This window comes from Takifugu rubripes, chromosome 8, assembly GCF_901000725.2.
Source record: "Takifugu rubripes chromosome 8, fTakRub1.2, whole genome shotgun sequence".
Classification (NCBI taxonomy): domain Eukaryota; kingdom Metazoa; phylum Chordata; class Actinopteri; order Tetraodontiformes; family Tetraodontidae; genus Takifugu; species Takifugu rubripes.
In genome coordinates, this window is record NC_042292.1 from 5,044,480 (window position 1) to 5,061,164 (window position 16,685).

The following is a 16,685-nucleotide window of genomic DNA, read 5'->3' on the forward strand; positions in this document are numbered from 1 at the left end:
TTGCCTGAAAAGCAAATCAGATACTGCTCCAAGCCATGTATGTTAGCGAGTGGGTATTTTTGTGTGTGAGGGTATAGGGGGGAAAATAGAATGGGGGCGGGGGGTAAACCAAGGCCATCTTTAATAGATTTTTGCTAAACACACAACCAATCTTTCATTTCAATGGCGTCGTTTTTTTTCTTCTTCTTTCTTAAGACTCTCACTATTGATTTTTAGAATGAAATGTGCTATAGTGTTCAGTTTTGGACTAATAGCCGATGAATTATTCATTCAGTCTAATAAGAACAAGCTAGTTCAACAGATTATTCACCGGTGTGATTTGGATTTAATGGCAACAGATGCATTATTGCTGACCAAAAACCAGTTTTGTGGTCACACTAATTTACTATCTCGCTCATGATCATTATAATATAGGATTTTAGTACCTGAAAGTCAGCTTTATTATGTTTACTTACAGGATGTATTCCCCCTTCAACCCTTTGAAAAGGACGATCAACCAGTGCCGGACCAGTCAGAGAAAGATGATGCCTGTGATAAGCTGGAAAAAATTGAAAAAACGCCAAGAAAAATGCTGTCAAGAGGTGAGACGATTGATCCGTTTGTGTTGTTCAAGCATGCTTTTTTAAGCTTTCTTTTGTCTCTGCTTGGTACTGGATCTGTCTTAGAGGAAACACATTTGCAGTCACAGGAAGTAAAATATGCTTCCTTCTATCTACATCATAAACACCTGAGCCCTCATTGATAAACATTGTTTCCAAAGAATGATACTGAAAAGCCTTAGCAGGAGCACATATACACATCGCAAATTCTCAAATCTTGAAGGATGAATGCATGTTGGTGTCCACGCTTCTGAAATGTGGCCAGATGCCTAAATGATATCATGAAATCCCAAATTACAGCCTTCTAACAATTATGTCCTTCACCGTGTCACAAGAACGATCCAGTCGTGGCCCGTTTCTTTCTTCTCTGGCACGGTGCCCTTCAGTCGGTACAAAAGCACTTCTCCATTTTAAATGATTTCTCATTATGGGCCGATAATTGGCGTGATTCAGTTAATTGCAGTAAGCTCAAGGTGTTAAGCAATTATACAGATTCCCACAGGCGTGTAAAGGTGTCTCTTCCTCTGTGGAGCATCACCGATGATGAGATGGCCTCCAATTATAGAAACCAGACTCTCAATGAAGGGAACAAGCTCCAGGGGCCCACCCACACCCTCGCATCAGTCTGGTCTTTTGTGGGTGCCGAGGAACATGTTTCACAAATACAGCTTATTTTCTGAGGATGTGATCATGCTTTTTTAGTTACTTTGCTCGTACAAGAAACAAACAAGAAAAAAAAACTGGCCAGTAAAATAGGTTATTATACATAGAGTTGATGCAAAACAGTGCAAAATCAAATAAACTTTATTTTTTAAAATACATTTCAAAAACTGACAAATTGTTGTTAAAGTATGACAACATGACAGCCTCGTCTCAGTGAAATGTAAAGATAGATTTTCTTTTACAAACACTTTTACAGAACTGTTTATCATTATTGTAACTGTGGGAATTAATGGGTAGTTTATTGTTCTTGTATTGTGGTGAAATTTTGGTTTTAAAAATGAAATGTTATCAGTAGTTGTATTTTTCCCCCTTGTTAGTTATTGCATTTTAAAATTGTACACAAGTTCTGAAAGGAATTCTCTTACTTGGCTCGGTTAGATTCAAGTCAAGACTACACAGATTCAACTGGCATCGATCTCCACGAGTTCCTCGTTAACACATTAAAAGGCAACCCCAGGTAATTTGTCTTTTATTTAAAAGTATTAACAGCTATTCCATTTTTGAAAAGTAACTCACATGCTAGTAGGAAATATCCCAAGTTTAACATGCTAACCTCCAAGGAAATATTACATCTGACTGGAATAATGGTTATAAATTCCTGCTGGCTCACATGTTAGCATTTAGCTTGCTAGTTCTCTCCCTAGCCAATAAAATTACACCTTTGTTAAATGACAAATTGGAAAATACTTTCAGAGTTTTCAATTCACTCTGTCCAGACGGATTGAAAATTGAAATTATTCATTATCTTTTTCTTTTTAAGGGACCGAACCATGCTGCTGAAGTTGGAGCAGGAGATCTTGGATTTCATCAGCAATAATGAGTAGGCGAATATTCATGAAGATATTATTCTTGAGCTTTTCCATCAGGCATTTATTCTAATGCTTTAACACCTGGAGTTTCCCAAATTCAGCTGCCAAAGGTGAATTAAATTAGTGAACACAGGTGCAGGAGTTTTGATGGCAATGAAAACGTTGCACAATCTTTGAGCTTACAATTAAATCCATTCAGCGTGGAAAATTCTATTCGGATCAGTTTTATCTATGTAATGTTGTGGTCTATAACCACTGGAGGCTCCAGTGAACTCTTGGGAACATTTTCAAACCAAACCACCAGAACACATTTGTCCTTACAAGGCAAACAAGCTCAGCTTCTAAAAGATAAATCAGGCGTAGCGTTACTTTTTTCTGTACTTCCTTCAAAGAATCTCCACTATCCACATTTCTTTGCCTTCTTTCAGGACCCAGAAGAGAAAGTTCCCACCTATGACATCTTATCACAGGATGCTGTTACATCGAGTTGCAGCCTACTTTGGAATGGATCACAATGTGGACCCTAGTGGGAAATCAGTGGTGATCAACAAAACCACCAACACTAGAATGTGAGTCTCTTTTGAATTCTCTATCATAAATTGAATTGACTTTAAATAAATGCTTATTGGTCAGAATGAGCTATTTGGCCTGAAATTAAGCTATTGGTAATGCCCTCGTGAATTCCCACAACCAACAGCCCCGATCAGAAATTCTCCGAGCACATCAAGGACGACAGGTCGGACGAATTTCAGAAACGCTACATTCTGAAACGAGACAACTCCAGCTTTGATCGTGAAGACAGCATGGTAGGTGTTTTTTTTTCCTCCAAACAAGCTGTCACTTATTTTCCTGACATGTTGGTTAGAGTGAGACAATCTGGCGTCCCTGGAATTGCTGCTAAAGTAAACTTGTGTATGTGTGTGTGTGTCCTTGCCAGATCCGAATGCGTTTGAAAGCTGACAAGAGAAGCAAATCGATGGAAGAGAGGGAGGAGGAGTACCAGAGAGCCAGAGAAAGGATATTTGCACATGATGTGAGAGGCTGTTTTTGTAGGCGGGAATTGGTGGGTGGGGCCCATCCTTTACACATGTCTTTGTGTCGTTTTCTGTTCACATCCAAATTCGCTAGATTCTTTTTTTGCTGCAGATTTATGAATTTTCAGGCCTAGCTCTGCCAAATTGAATCAGATTTCCAGCTAGATCTGCAAGTAGGAGTAAGTACTGCTGGATTTTCAGTAATAGACTTAGTAGTGAATAATAGTGGTATGCACAAAAGAAATGCAAAGAGGACATGACTGCAGAATGCAACAAGTAAACCCTATAGTTTAACATGTCCATTCTCACCCACAGGGAGATCACTTCATGCTTGATAGAAGGTAAGTCAAATTATTGACTCCACTTGACTTGACTCTCACCTCTCATTTTGTAACAACGTAGCCGCAAAACGCTGACTATAACATTGGTTTTTGACTAAATCATTTCCATATTTTGAGGTGTATTAAAGCCTGCTAGAGAGCTTCTATATATCATCAAATCCTTAATAGTTCTCCTGACAGAGCAGCAATGAGTCCACACTTTGAAATGGTGGAGGTCTCATTTTGTCTTGTTCAGTTGATAATGCGTCTCTTCCTCCTGCCTGCAGCGCCCGAGATGAAGACGCATGCATGAGCACCAAAGAGAGGCGACAAATGTTCAGGTACGTCCTCCACCACCACCCGTCACTGCTCCTAGCGTTCAGGGGGCTTTAATCTGCTCATACAGGACCAAGAGTGGTGATCTGAGGATTTGTTCTTTTGCTGCTCAGGAAAGCTTTTGTTTAATAGGATTTCTTGCTAAAGATTCACATGGAAAAAGACAAAAGATTACAATGGAACTTTCTGTTAATGAAAAAAAACTTTTAGTGCTCACAGTTTCATGTTTAATGAATATAATTTTAAAGAAGGACAGCTGCCAATGTTTAAGTAGTGAATAATTGAAAGATTTTGAAATACAGCACCTGTTTTGGAAAGGTCTGCTGTGAATTGTTTGATTTTCCAAAATATGTAGTGTACTTTTTTGTTTGTGTTTTATTTCTTTTTTTAAAAAAAGGTGAAGGTGAGCACATGCAACAATACTGTAAATGAAAACAGGAAGAGTAAAATACTTTTTGTTTGCTCAGGTTGAGGGCTAGCCGGTCGGGTGCCAGCCGGCAGAGCAGCTCTGAGACGGAAACGCTGCCACGGCACGGAGATCCTCGTCCGTGGAGCAGCACCGACAGCTCAGACAGCTCTAACCAGCTCGCCCTGCGGCCTGCCATCACTAAGGCCAGCAGCTTCAGCAGCATTTCCCCCTGTCTAGTCCGGGGGGACAGCACGGCCAGCAGCAAGAGCACAGGGAGGCTCTCCAAGACAGGCAAGAGAAACAAAAATGCTAATGTGTAATTATTCATTAAAAAAAAAAAATAGAAAGATGACTATAACAATATACAGATTTGATAATAATTAGCATAATTAACAAATTATCATTCATGTTATCTTGAGTATTAAAGGCAAGAAATGTGTGTTGTCATGGTCTGTGGGCTAAACAGCTATCAAAATTAATGACCTTACAGCAACACAACGCTGGAAGGATCTCTCGAAAAATGTGGAAGCAGCATCAGTGGGATAAAACCCCAGCCGTGCTGACATACTGCATTATGCATAAGTATAAGGGCCAGGAAGTGCCGCGCACGTCACCATGATGACGTCAGGTCTGCTCCCAGCTGTACTTGCTTCTCCACAATGTGATGCATTCGTAACATGAATAGCTGACAATAAAATGAAGCAAATTTCTTGCTGCACGGTTGCTTTTCTTTATCTCGGTGAATGCAGGGTGGAAATCCTTGTTTGGCCTCTGCTCTTCGTTTTGTTCTTTGTGAAGTTCCTGTAAGGCTTTTTTCCCCCGGTATTTACCAGGGCCCATGTTTTCTTTTTTCCAACCGGCAGTAACGGCAGCAAGTCAGCTTCCTGCCTGAGCAATTTTTTAGGTTGTTTACGAGGCAGCTGGCTGCCCTCACTTTTATTTTGGGAGTTTAAGTCAAGGAGACATCTTGTCTACACTGCCGTACTCTTCTATCCTTCCCCTTAGCCCTCAAATAACCCTTTTTCCAAACAGTCCACACCTATCTGAAAATGGAAGCTTTGAGGCAAAAAGGCTACTGGATGACACAATAAGTTTTAAACCCTATATTCTCTTTTGCATTATACTAACTCATGTGTCACAAATATATATAATAGATTAATTAGCTTTTATATTTTTGGCTTTTGAGCAAAGCACAGTAAAATGGCTTTTAAATTCTATCTTCCTGTCTTCAAATTGGACAAGAATTAGCAATCAAGAGGGTACGGCTGCGTCAGATGCTTCACTTAATTCTGGAAAATACAGGAAATTGAGAATATTGTCTCTTTCCATCTTTTTTTCCCCTCAGGATCTGAATCATGCAGTAGCGTTGGCTCATCATCCAGCTCACTATCCCGTCCCCAGCTGGCTCTCCCAGTGTCAGGCTCATCCTGGTCCAACATATCTAGCGCACACTTAATCCATCCGGCTGCAGACACAAGGGGTTCTGCGCCCCCCGAGATGATCAAGAGTGTTCCCTCACAGCCACCATCTGCTGCAGACACAACAAACTATTTTGTGTTGCCACTGGACGCCTCAGGGATACCGCCCGGCAGCATTCTGGTCAGCCCACACACAGGTGGGTGTTTTGCTACCTCAGTAGGAGGATGAAAGAGTATGGTTTGTATGAAATCAAAATAGGTTTTTAGATTGATATATTTCCATCTTATAACGTCCCAATTTTGCAATAAATATTAATGTGGACGACAGAAATACAAGTTGGCGCAGTGTAGTGCTCAGTTTGTCTGACAACTTGGTAGCCAGCCTGATGAAAATGCACTGAACAGATGGAAAAAATCTGTTAATATTCATTATAATTTAATGTTAGTATATTCATATTCTGTTAATATTCAATATAGGCTGGACACACAGTTGTATACCTGTCACGGAGCAGTCATGGCTGTCATAAAGAGAATTATCCAAGTGATTGCTCAAAAGCTGACTGAATTTTTTGTGTGCCTATGTTGTGTGTAATTTAGGCAAGCCTTTTATTCATCCTGATGGCAGCTCTGTAGTTTACGGCCCGGCCACCGTCGCTCCCGCTGCTGCTAGGAACCTACAGCCGGGTAAAAACCCCCAGCAGCCAATCCCTGCCCTAACACAGCAACAGCCATCCCATCACTTTCACTCACAGGTCAGTCGACTGGCTTTACACCACAAACTCGTTAATTGTAGAAACCTACAGCGCTAGGATGGAAGGAGCTTAAATCACTGTTTACTAAAGCAGACTTCAACAGTTATATTGTATGTTCAACTTATTGATCACACTTATTAACTTATAGAGGTAAACCAACTTATTTTCAAGCTTAGCAAATAGTGGATTGAAGCTCCCACCATTGTACGTCTGCTGTCCAGTCTCATCTCTTGTCCTCCTGTCCATTTTCTTTCTCTCCTCAGCCAATCTGTCCTCCTCTCCAGTTGTCCTCTGAGCCTGTCCACAACAAAATGGTCTCCTGTCCTCTTCCTCCCCCTTTTCCTCCTTCTCAGTTCCTGCCTATCTATCCTAACCAACAGTACACTGTGGTACAGAACTCCTTTTTACTCCATCTTCTGCTTGACCTGGCTCAATGAGAGTTTTGTTTTTTTCAGGATTTACTTAAATAACAATATATGGATAACAGAGATTTCCGAGCTCTCTTTTGACTCAGGTCTTCATCTTATGTATGTGTGGGAATTTTATTGATCACTCAAATGGTGCTAATTTCTCATATGCGAGAGGTATCCAAATCCACCAGGAGCCATCCATGTAGATCATGCATTTACTTAACCTCATTTTTGACCTGGTTTTAGTGAAAGACATGATTCTGTGGTTAATTATGTCTGTGGAACGTTCCATTAATATTTAATTCATCACCAGATGTTAGCACTGAATAATCCATGACTAAAATTGCTACTTTTCCAACAACATGCCATAAATGACCTGGACTGGCATGCAGTCATGATGCAGATAGTTTCATTTTAATCATCTTCCTAACTCTGGTGTTTCAGATGTATTGATTTATAGCTTTAGCAGAGTTGACTAACAAAAGCTATTCTTTTGATTTAATTTTGTCTCCAGCCTGATGCCCTCAACACCCAGTTTAGTCACATGACTCTGGGGCAGCAGCAGCCAACTGAGAGTGTAACCCCTGCTCCCGACACCCGCCACTATCCCACTATTTACCATCACTCCCCTTCCTCCATGGTGCTGCAGGGAGCTGCTCCTCCTCCACATCAACAGCAGGTGGCAGGCTATTTGGTGGCAGGGCCACCAGGAGGACACCAAGGTGCCCTGCAGGGTCAGCCTGTCACACTCCAGTCCCCAGGCCCAAATCATGTCTATCCTAGCTCCACCCCCGGCCCTGCTTCTTTTCAAGGGTCGACAATAAACCAACAGCTGCTACAGCAACATACTTACATCCAACAGCCCATCCAACAGGTAGAAATGAGTGTGAACCTTCCTCAAGAGTAATCCTTGTTGCTTTTAAAGGTGTATTCACCAGTCTGCAATATTCATCATGTCTTACAGATGTCCACATGTTACTGCTCCTCCGCACACCACCCCCACTGCCCCAGCCAGCAGCAGCAGCAGCAGCAGCATTACAGACCCCCCGTGAACTCTTTGTCCTATAACTGTCCTCAGAACCAAAACCTGTCCCACCATCAAGGTATGAACACAGATGTTTTCCATAAGCTCGGACACAAACCAAACATCATTTTAAGATGTATCATGCAGCGCTAAATGATCTTGATATATTCATGCATTAACATCCATTTTTTATCTGTTGTTGATCTTGTATATTTGTTCATCGGGGAGCTATTCGGGAGCTGGCTGCTGATGAATGTCTCTCCCTGCCTCTCCTTTGTTTGTTTTCATGAGTTAAGATGTCTCCCCAGGAGTCTTTGTATTGATTATTTTCCTTTTACATTTTTTTTACCACTGGTGCTGAAATTGCTGGCTCCTGTTCTCACCCACTCTCACTCTTGTTTAACTGGATGTAATGTTTGGTGTGTTGTGTAACGTGTACAGCCACACACACACACACACACACACACAAAAGCATGATTGGTGTAAATCACTGCAGCACCAGTCTGTCATCTGCAGCCTGCGAGTGTGGCTTCCCTGCTGGGGTACCCAGACAGTACACCAGACAAATGAACCTGACCTACAAAAGCAAAGGACAGCAATTAATCTCTTTAGAAACTAAAAGAAATTGATTGTTTCCTTCATCTTGCAAAATGAATTGAAAAACTTGTTAAATAACATTGATGATATGGGTTTGTCAAACGCTAAATCAGTTTTGATTCAGGGAAAATTGTTTCTGCTCACTTGCATCCGTCACCACTAACACAGGACTTCAGCTCCCGCTGAGGTTATACCGTCACAGCTTATAATAGAACTGAGAGGTTGCCACGGCAAACTTTAAGTAACAAATGATCTACTGAACATCACATCAACAAACTGGATGCAGAATTGTTGGCAGACGTTTGGCACCAGAGAGCCTGGGTACGGGGCCGGGACGCTGTTTGAGAGTCCTCTATGAATCTCACAGTGAACCGGTCTCTTTTCCAGCCCCTCACTCCTCACCTACTGAATTTACTGCAACCTCACCACAGGCTAGAAAATGGAGCCTGCATGCATGGTGAAAATCTCTCATTAAATGGCGATAATCTGAAAGAAATGGCCCAAGTAAAAATGTTGCAATCTGCTGCCTGCTAGAATGGCATAAACCCAGGTGTGTTTGATATTACAGTCATTTCATGCTTGGTTTGTAAGTGACGGTAGGAGATAAGGGTGGGTAAAAATAGTCCTTCCCCTATACGGGAACAGAGATTCATTGTGTAGCCGGACTTTCTCCCAGGGTACCACACTCCGCAGGCTCCTTCACTAAAGGACACCCCCTCCTTTTTTCCTACACACAACCACACGTGTGTCACAAGGGACAGTATTTTCAAATGTCTCTTTTTTGTCACCTTGACATTTAACTGACCGGATTCTCCTCCGGGCTCAGAATACAGTGCCACCATTTTAGGCTGTTCAGAAAATGGAGTCCGACTGACTTCGTGTCTTCTTAAGATTGTTCCAGATTTTGGCTTTTTAACAAGTACTATAAAATCTGACCCCTTCTCGCTCTGTACGCAACTGGCCATGCAGGCTGAGATTTTGCTAGGGCACCAGAGGCTAAATCAAATTGACTTTTTCTATTCCAAGTGCCTCAACCCATCTCTGAAACGGCCCAAATCCCAAACATGCTTACAGCTCTTCAATCAGCTGTTTTTCCTCTGTATTCGATGAACTTTCCAGTTTAAAATCCTCAAGGCATTGTACAGTTTTGTGGACAATAAACACAAATATCAATCGCAATGTTTTCTCTTCCTGTGTGTTGCTCTACTCATCTTACTCAGTCCACCAAGCTGTGATGCCAAACCCAGGATCCAGCTACCAGACCATTGTAGGCATGCAGCCAACCCCCAACCTCACTGTCACCGGCAACCAGCAAAGCAATATGGGCAACCAGATGCAAGGCATGATGGTCCAGTACCCGCCAGTGCAGTCCTATCAGGTAATTGGAAGAAGATGGATGAGATGAAAGAGAATAGAGCAGGAATTACTCAGTAAAGGCATATTTTCCTTTAATTTGTAGCAGGTTTCTGTACCACAACAGACGTACCAGCAGCCAGTCTTGGTGTCCTGTCAGCCAGGACAGGGAGCAGTGGCTGTTGCTGGGGTGCAGCCCTGCTATGGTCTTCTTCCCTCCAACCAGCACACCACCATGAGGTACCGCAAATAACTGTAATATTCAATTGTGCTATTATCATCGGCATTTTACGTACACGTCAATACTTTGATACATTGGAGTAATTCTTTAATTTTAATATTTAATGACCTTGCTTGCATTTGTCAATTTGCATCATCATCCTGAAGCCTGACATCAGTTGTTCAAGATTCAAGATTCAAGAGTACTTTATTGATCCCTTTAGGGGGTGTCCACCAGGGAAATTAGCATCTCCAAAGATCTACAGCATCTACAAAATTTCCCACCACCATTTCACCCCATCAAACCTATTAAAGATAATAAAAATATAATAAAATAAGAAATAAAATAGAATAAATTAAAAATAGAATATGAATATAAATATAAAACTATACCAATGTTTTAACTGTTATAAAGAGTTAACAGTGTTAACAAAGATCTGCTGATGTACAATTATCATTTTTGAATGACCATAGTTGATGTCACTTTAATCAGATCCACATCAATGTTTTAGCCTGTAGGTTTGTCCCAGAAACCGAGTTCCAGGTTGTAAATGCTGCCAAAGGTGTCTTATTTATAAGATTCTACAGAGAGGAGTGAATGAGTGAATCCCAAGGCGGTTTTGAGCCAAGGTCATCTTTGTTCATGGTGGGGGTGAAAGAAATGAGGTTATTACAAGAGCGCTCTAGGTGAACTGTGCGTTCGTTTAGTTGATGAATGTCGACTGTGACGCCCTCTGAGAGCTTAAGTCAACTTCCACCATTATTCTGCCTTTGTGTAGCACTGTGCTTTCTCTCATTATGAACTGATTGATAGAACTAGTTCACCGAAAGAAAAACACGTAATTAGTTTAAACCTCCATGGACCCAATCAATCTGGACACTGGTGAGATTAGCCCTACTGGGACTAGTCCTGCACTCCAGTATACATGAGCAAACAACGGACGTGAAGAAACCTGGGTGTGCATTTGTCACCTGCAGAAGAACAATGCAGAAGACACACACATGTGATGAGGGAGGTCACTCTCTTTGTCCCAGCTGTAAAATGAGGCCGCATTAGTAGGCCAGTCAGTGTGAACATGATTTATGTGGCAGAAGTGGAGAGGCTCTAGCTTCTCCCAGGAGCCGACTGTCCACCTGCAGCCCACTTTTTCACCAGCTGTACATGAGTCCCTGAGGGCAGGTTGCTTACAGAGCAGCTCCTGCAGATGGACTTCGAGTTAAATTTAACATTTAATACTGCTACTGCTGCACAAGCGCCGTCTGTGCAGCAAAATCACTTTTAATTTTTGGCAACATTTACACCGATCGAGGCTGTATTCATTAGAATGCTTCTTTTTTTTATTTCTCACTTTGGAGAAAAATATTCTTTATCGTACTATAAAGGTGTCTTCTGTGTATTCTTTCATAGTTCTACAGTAAGTTTCCTGCCAGCCCAAATGATGGAGTTTCCTCAAGCCATGTCTCCTTGTGTTTCCCATCAGCACCCAAGCCAGCAGTATGCAGGTATGACTTAATTGGTTTAATGTCTTAGAATTGGACTATTCTGCTTCAGTGTTTGAGCAGATTTGTACTTAAAGGGGCAAAAGCAACATCTTCAGATTGAATACATGGGAAAAAATTGCTATGAGAAGATCTAAAGGTGTAATTTTTATCTGGAGTATAGCATTATGTGTGTGTAGATCTCCAGCTCTTTGTTTATTAGCTGCACATTCGTGCACGTTGGTGTGAATCGCTGCCTCCTCCCTCCTCTCAGAGCAACTAGGCCTTGTCTTCCTAGAAGAGACCACAGCCAGGGGGCAAATTTTCGAAGCAAAATGGCAGAGCCGAACAAACCGTTCACCTTAGGTTGGCCAGGATCCAACATTACGTCTAAAGGAATAACATAAGTTACTTAATACTCAACATGTTCTACAAAATGGTGGTGTTGTATTTGCACTTTGCAGATTTTCATTAACAGATGAGGTGAGGGAGTGGAGGTCGAGGGAGATCTGACTCATTAACGCGTTTTTTTTTTAGACTACAAACAGCAAACCTAGCTGTGGAAAAACAAAATTGATTTTTGCCCCTTAAAGCTTTCAATGGGCCTTTGCTAATATACAGTAAGCAATAGCTACATTATGAGAGAACTCAAATCAATCAAAATAATTACATGTTTTTTTCTTTATAGTGGCCTTATATCTGCCTTCTAAAGGCTCTTGCTATCTCTGTCCACAGGCAGAGGTGGTCTCCTTAATAATGACCTTTTATCATTCGAGTCTTATTATCATGGCAGAGCATTGGAGGGCGCCATCACTTGCAGTCTGTCAGTAATGAGGTCAGCTGAAGGTCTCGCAGCAGCCTTACCTACAGCATCACGAGTAAACATTTTTAATTTGCTCAGTTAGATCCAGGCAATAATCTGCAGATTAAGTCCAAATATCCACTGTCCTTGCTGTAGCTGTTAATAAGTATTAATCCATAAATCAACAGAGGCGTCGGCTGTGTGGTGATTTCCCCCTAATTTAAAATTTTGTGTCAACAAAAAAGCAATAAGCCGGAAATACGGAGTATTATAAGTTCATTTGCTTGTAAAAGCATGCTTTTTTTCCTGGTATTCACCTTTATAGGTGACAAATTAATAAGATAATTGAATCTCCTGTATCACTGCAGCAGATTTAGCAGGAAAGTGGAAGAGTGTTTGTTATTTCCACTCTGGTCATGCTGCTGTAATCAAAGCACTTAAACCCTAACTGCGCTGTGGCTAAGGGTGTGTCACTAATGAGGTGTGTGTGTGTGTGTGTGTGTGTGTGTGTGTGTGTGTGTGTGTGTGTGTGTGTGTGTGTGTGTGTGTGTGTGTGTGTGTGCTAGTAAATATACAAATTCAACTAGTACACCTTTCGTCATTGCACAGCATTTCAAATTCGAGGTCGATTCTATCTGTCTGCAGGGTTGTTACCCCCCACTCCCAATAGTGGGATGGTGATGCTACAAATGACAGCATCCCCCTGTCAGCAGCCGCGAGCCCCCTCCCCTAGTCAGCGAAAACAACCCAACCACAAACACCCAGGCAGCGATCTCCAGCGCACCCGCAGACCTGTCGAGTTCCCCCCGCCTTCAGACATCACCCAGGTACAGACTTGAATGCATTGATTTTACACTTCAGGCGGGGAAATATTCCATTTCTAACCTCTAAAAACTTTCTCGAGGTTGTCACATAATTTCTGGAGATTTAATTAGCTTGGTGGCCTAGAGGTTTTGACTTGACAATTTCCAAGTGATTTTTAAATTACGTTATAATTTCACTGCAGTAACATTTGCCAGATTCAGTGTGTGTCAAGAAACTTAAGACAGTCACAAGAAAGCAATTTCAAAGCTAATTTAGTTTGGTTGTCTGACAGCGATGTGAGAATTGTCCCCTGGAGCCAAACTCAGCCTCCAGGAAGGTTAAATGTCGACGTAAATAGGCTCTGCAAATGAAGTCAACACCAGTGTAGCTTGAAAATGAGGAGAAAATAGTTCCTAGCATTAGCAAGTAATGGTACATTAAGGAGGGAATAATGTGGGTGGAATGGTACATTAAAGCAACAACTTGAACAACAAAATGACTTCTGAAACAGAGAACTAGCCACAGATGCCTGTGCTGTTTTTTTGTTGTTTTTTGAATGAAAGTGCTTGTGTTTCTTCCCTATTCTCTCTCCCTGCATCATGGATGGGTTGTGTGTAGAGCAGCTTGCCTATGTCTCCGGCACTCACCCCTTTTCCAGGCCAGCCACCCAGCATCAAGGGCCTGGCACCGGGCTTCTCCATCCCCATCATGGCCCATCACCACCACTCACCTCTACCAACAGCCTTCTACCACAGTGGACAAGGTCAGAGAAACAGAACCTTTTGGAATTTAAACAATTCTTTTAGTAAAAGATCATCTCATGTAATTTTTATGAGATGGTTCAAGTGCCATTTGTGTATTCTGTTGATTAGCTGCTAGCGAAGCAGCAGACTGTAGTGAGATTATTCCATTTTGGGTTAACAGCCTGTTTCCCAAGGGAGTAAATAAAAGAGACAAGGTCCTAAAAACTATTCAAATTGCTTATTTACTTTATACTCAAATTCCTTATACCGATATATCATTTAATTATTGTGGGATGAAGGTAACAGTTTCTTTACATCTGCTAATATCACCTTTGCATTTGAAAAAATTAGGTGAAGCCCATTACTCTCTCCTGGGTCAACCTCTGCAGTACAAACCTTCCATCAGACCTCCATTGATCCACACTGCTCATGTGGTGGCCAAGCACCAGGTGTGTGTTACTGACAATGACACATTGATCAAGGCAGAATTGCTCATCATAAATCCTGATTGATTTACAATGCTAACCACATGGACTGTGTACTTTTTGTAATGTGGATTTCTGTCTTCAGGGTCCTCTGGCGGTTTGGCACAGTGGTCAGGGAAGGAAGGCTAACAGAAAACCTCTTTCCTCAGATCTCAGCGTAGGTGAATCTGGTATTCGCAAGCCTTAAAAAAGGTTTCAGTTTAGTGAAAATCAACTTAACTTCAGTCATGACTGAAATTTGACCTGCTGGCTATGGAATGTAAATGTTAATAAGCTATTGTGGGAGGCTGTTTCTATATAGCTGCGTAGATGTCAATTTTAAAACTTTGTTAGATGTCAGAAAAAGGTTCGTCACACCATAAAGTCAGCTGCTCTGTAGCCTATTTAGCAGATGACCCGGAATAAGACGAGGCCGTTCATGTCAAAATCCGCTTGCTGTGCTCCAGAGCCGTGCAGAAAAGCGCGCATTTAGTAAATGCAAGCAAAAATAATTTACAGACGGGGCAGAATTCACACCTGGCAGTGGAACCTGCAGCCCCAGCGGTATTGTGTTGAAACATGCTGATTATTTCAAATATGGTGCTTTTCCCCCTTTTACCAAGATATTTTATCTACATTATTTAGCTGCTCTGGCAAGTACAATCGACTTTGGCATAAACAGTGCATCGTGTCCTATTGGGAAATATTTAAAAAATATATATTTTAAGAACTGCAGTTATGCATTTGCCGATCAAACTAGAGGCGAAGCACACAGTTTGAGTCGTATTCTGATATTATTTTTCCTGAGCACACTGTGACAGGTTTCGCTGAGAGCAGCAGTTTATTGAAAGCTCCCAATGGCTCAGCCCTGATTTTTCTCTGCACCCATGACAGTTGTTTTATTTACTGGCTCGGCTGCTCACAGCACTGTCTGTCCATTTCAGCAGTAAGCAGTCAGACCCTGGAAGTGACAGATCCTCTATAAGGGGATCAACTGTACAGACACCCCCCCCCCCCACCTCTTGGCAGAGCTCTGCAAAGGCAGCGAATTGATCCGGCGGCTGTCGGACCACCAGTCCCAGCTGTGCAACACAAGCAGAGACGCTCCCAGTGGAGACCCGGCATCATCGTGATCCATCTTCACCATCGTTGTCCACCACGTTCGCTGCCCAGAGCAACACAATCCACTACTGCAGCTCTCGGGCCACATTTAAAGTCCAAACAGACAGAAAAGAGGAGCTGTGTGACTCGGACAAAGCCGAATCCATAGCTGCTAAAATCTGGCCGTACCTAAGAAGCTCCTCACGAACGCACATCTAACCGCCTGCCTCTGCTGCCTCAGTCTGGGCCTTTTATTTTGATGCCAGACTGTACCAAAACCTTATTCTGCGTGTGAAGAATGAATGTCCAGTTTTATTTAGTTTTAGTTTGTTTTATCACCCTTCTGGCCAGCAGGTCTGTGCACGGTGTCCATGGCTGTCTCAAAGCCATGCCTCTTTTACTTTAACCGCGCTGGTATAAAGTGAGACTGTTTGAAAAGCTTTTGGATTCATTTGCCAGCTGTTAGTGACTCCACTGTGGCTCATTTTAATAGCATAGGTAATTTCTGATTCAAGGATGTCTTGTGTCCTCTTTAGACGACGAGATGGGGATCAGCATACTACATCTCATTTAAACTGACAATTATCCATCTTATTTATTCAACATAAGTATCAGTATTTCCATTGTTTGTCATTGACTGGTCAGAATTTAGGTACACAAGAATGGGTTTTTCCCTATTTTACATGTTTCCGACAATAACACGCAGGACCACTTGTAACATGTGAGCCTGTACAATAACAAACACTGAATAATAGATGCTCTACCTGAATAATTGAAGTCACTTTTGTACACGGTGAATGTTGGATTTGCACTGGAGTGATGAAGGAGATGGAGATTTGATTTGTATTAGGACAGGGCCTGGATTTTCTTTTATTAAAACCGTACATGTTTGTTGCACTCTGCCAGGCCGCATTGTTTTATATATGATTAAAATGTTTATATGCACAAGACAAATGCAATTCAGTTCGTCACTACTTGGCTTCCCCCCCCTGAATATTCTGTGTGAATCACAAGATGCGTGGTGTGGTTCCTTTTCTTAATAAATGTTTGCACCACAACTGTTGGTTTTCTTCTAACATTAAGGTTGTAAGCAGAATTTTGTGGCGGGTAATAAATGAGGCAACACACGGGAGAAGGTCGCCGTGGATCTCTGCCTTCGGCCACCGCAGATGTGGAGTCTGCATCCTCTTTTCCAGCAGCCTAACCCACATTTGCTCTTAAAGAATCTTCTAATTGTTGCGGCGAAAATAGAGAAACGGAGACACCTTTGGGTAAAGGCTGGTACAGCA

The 16,685-nt window shown here is 41.9% G+C and overlaps 1 protein-coding gene and 1 non-coding gene across 11 annotated transcripts in view; both read left to right on the forward strand.

Annotated features, from left to right (window-relative positions):
* Positions 1-16,454, forward strand: part of LOC101079216 (R3H domain-containing protein 1) — a 34,180-nt gene extending 17,726 nt beyond the window's left edge. For 5 of the 10 annotated variants that reach the window (XM_029840076.1, XM_029840074.1, XM_029840073.1 and 2 more), the window contains 22 exons: positions 458-581; positions 1,701-1,779; positions 2,083-2,142; positions 2,560-2,700; positions 2,829-2,937; positions 3,069-3,164; positions 3,481-3,506; positions 3,773-3,826; positions 4,289-4,521; positions 5,576-5,845; positions 6,246-6,400; positions 6,664-6,789; positions 7,325-7,684; positions 7,775-7,913; positions 9,652-9,809; positions 9,891-10,024; positions 11,412-11,506; positions 12,930-13,111; positions 13,707-13,851; positions 14,183-14,280; positions 14,402-14,477; positions 15,240-16,454. In XM_029840076.1, coding sequence (XP_029695936.1) covers positions 458-581; positions 1,701-1,779; positions 2,083-2,142; positions 2,560-2,700; positions 2,829-2,937; positions 3,069-3,164; positions 3,481-3,506; positions 3,773-3,826; positions 4,289-4,521; positions 5,576-5,845; positions 6,246-6,400; positions 6,664-6,789; positions 7,325-7,684; positions 7,775-7,913; positions 9,652-9,809; positions 9,891-10,024; positions 11,412-11,506; positions 12,930-13,111; positions 13,707-13,851; positions 14,183-14,280; positions 14,402-14,477; positions 15,240-15,280 — 2,901 coding nt within the window. In that variant the 3' untranslated portion in view covers positions 15,281-16,454. Of the gene's footprint in view, positions 1-457; positions 582-1,700; positions 1,780-2,082; positions 2,143-2,559; positions 2,701-2,828; positions 2,938-3,068; positions 3,165-3,480; positions 3,507-3,772; positions 3,827-4,288; positions 4,522-5,575; positions 5,846-6,245; positions 6,401-6,663; positions 6,790-7,324; positions 7,685-7,774; positions 7,914-9,651; positions 9,810-9,890; positions 10,025-11,411; positions 11,507-12,929; positions 13,112-13,706; positions 13,852-14,182; positions 14,281-14,401; positions 14,478-15,239 lie in introns of those variants that run through there. The other 5 variants (XM_029840077.1, XM_029840078.1, XM_029840079.1 and 2 more) reach the window with 5 other exon arrangements.
* On the forward strand, positions 8,743-8,827 carry mir128-1 (microRNA mir-128-1). Its single transcript, NR_105377.1, has one exon. It is a non-coding gene; the product is annotated as a microRNA mir-128-1 (primary transcript).
* Positions 16,455-16,685: the final 231 nt, after the last annotated feature.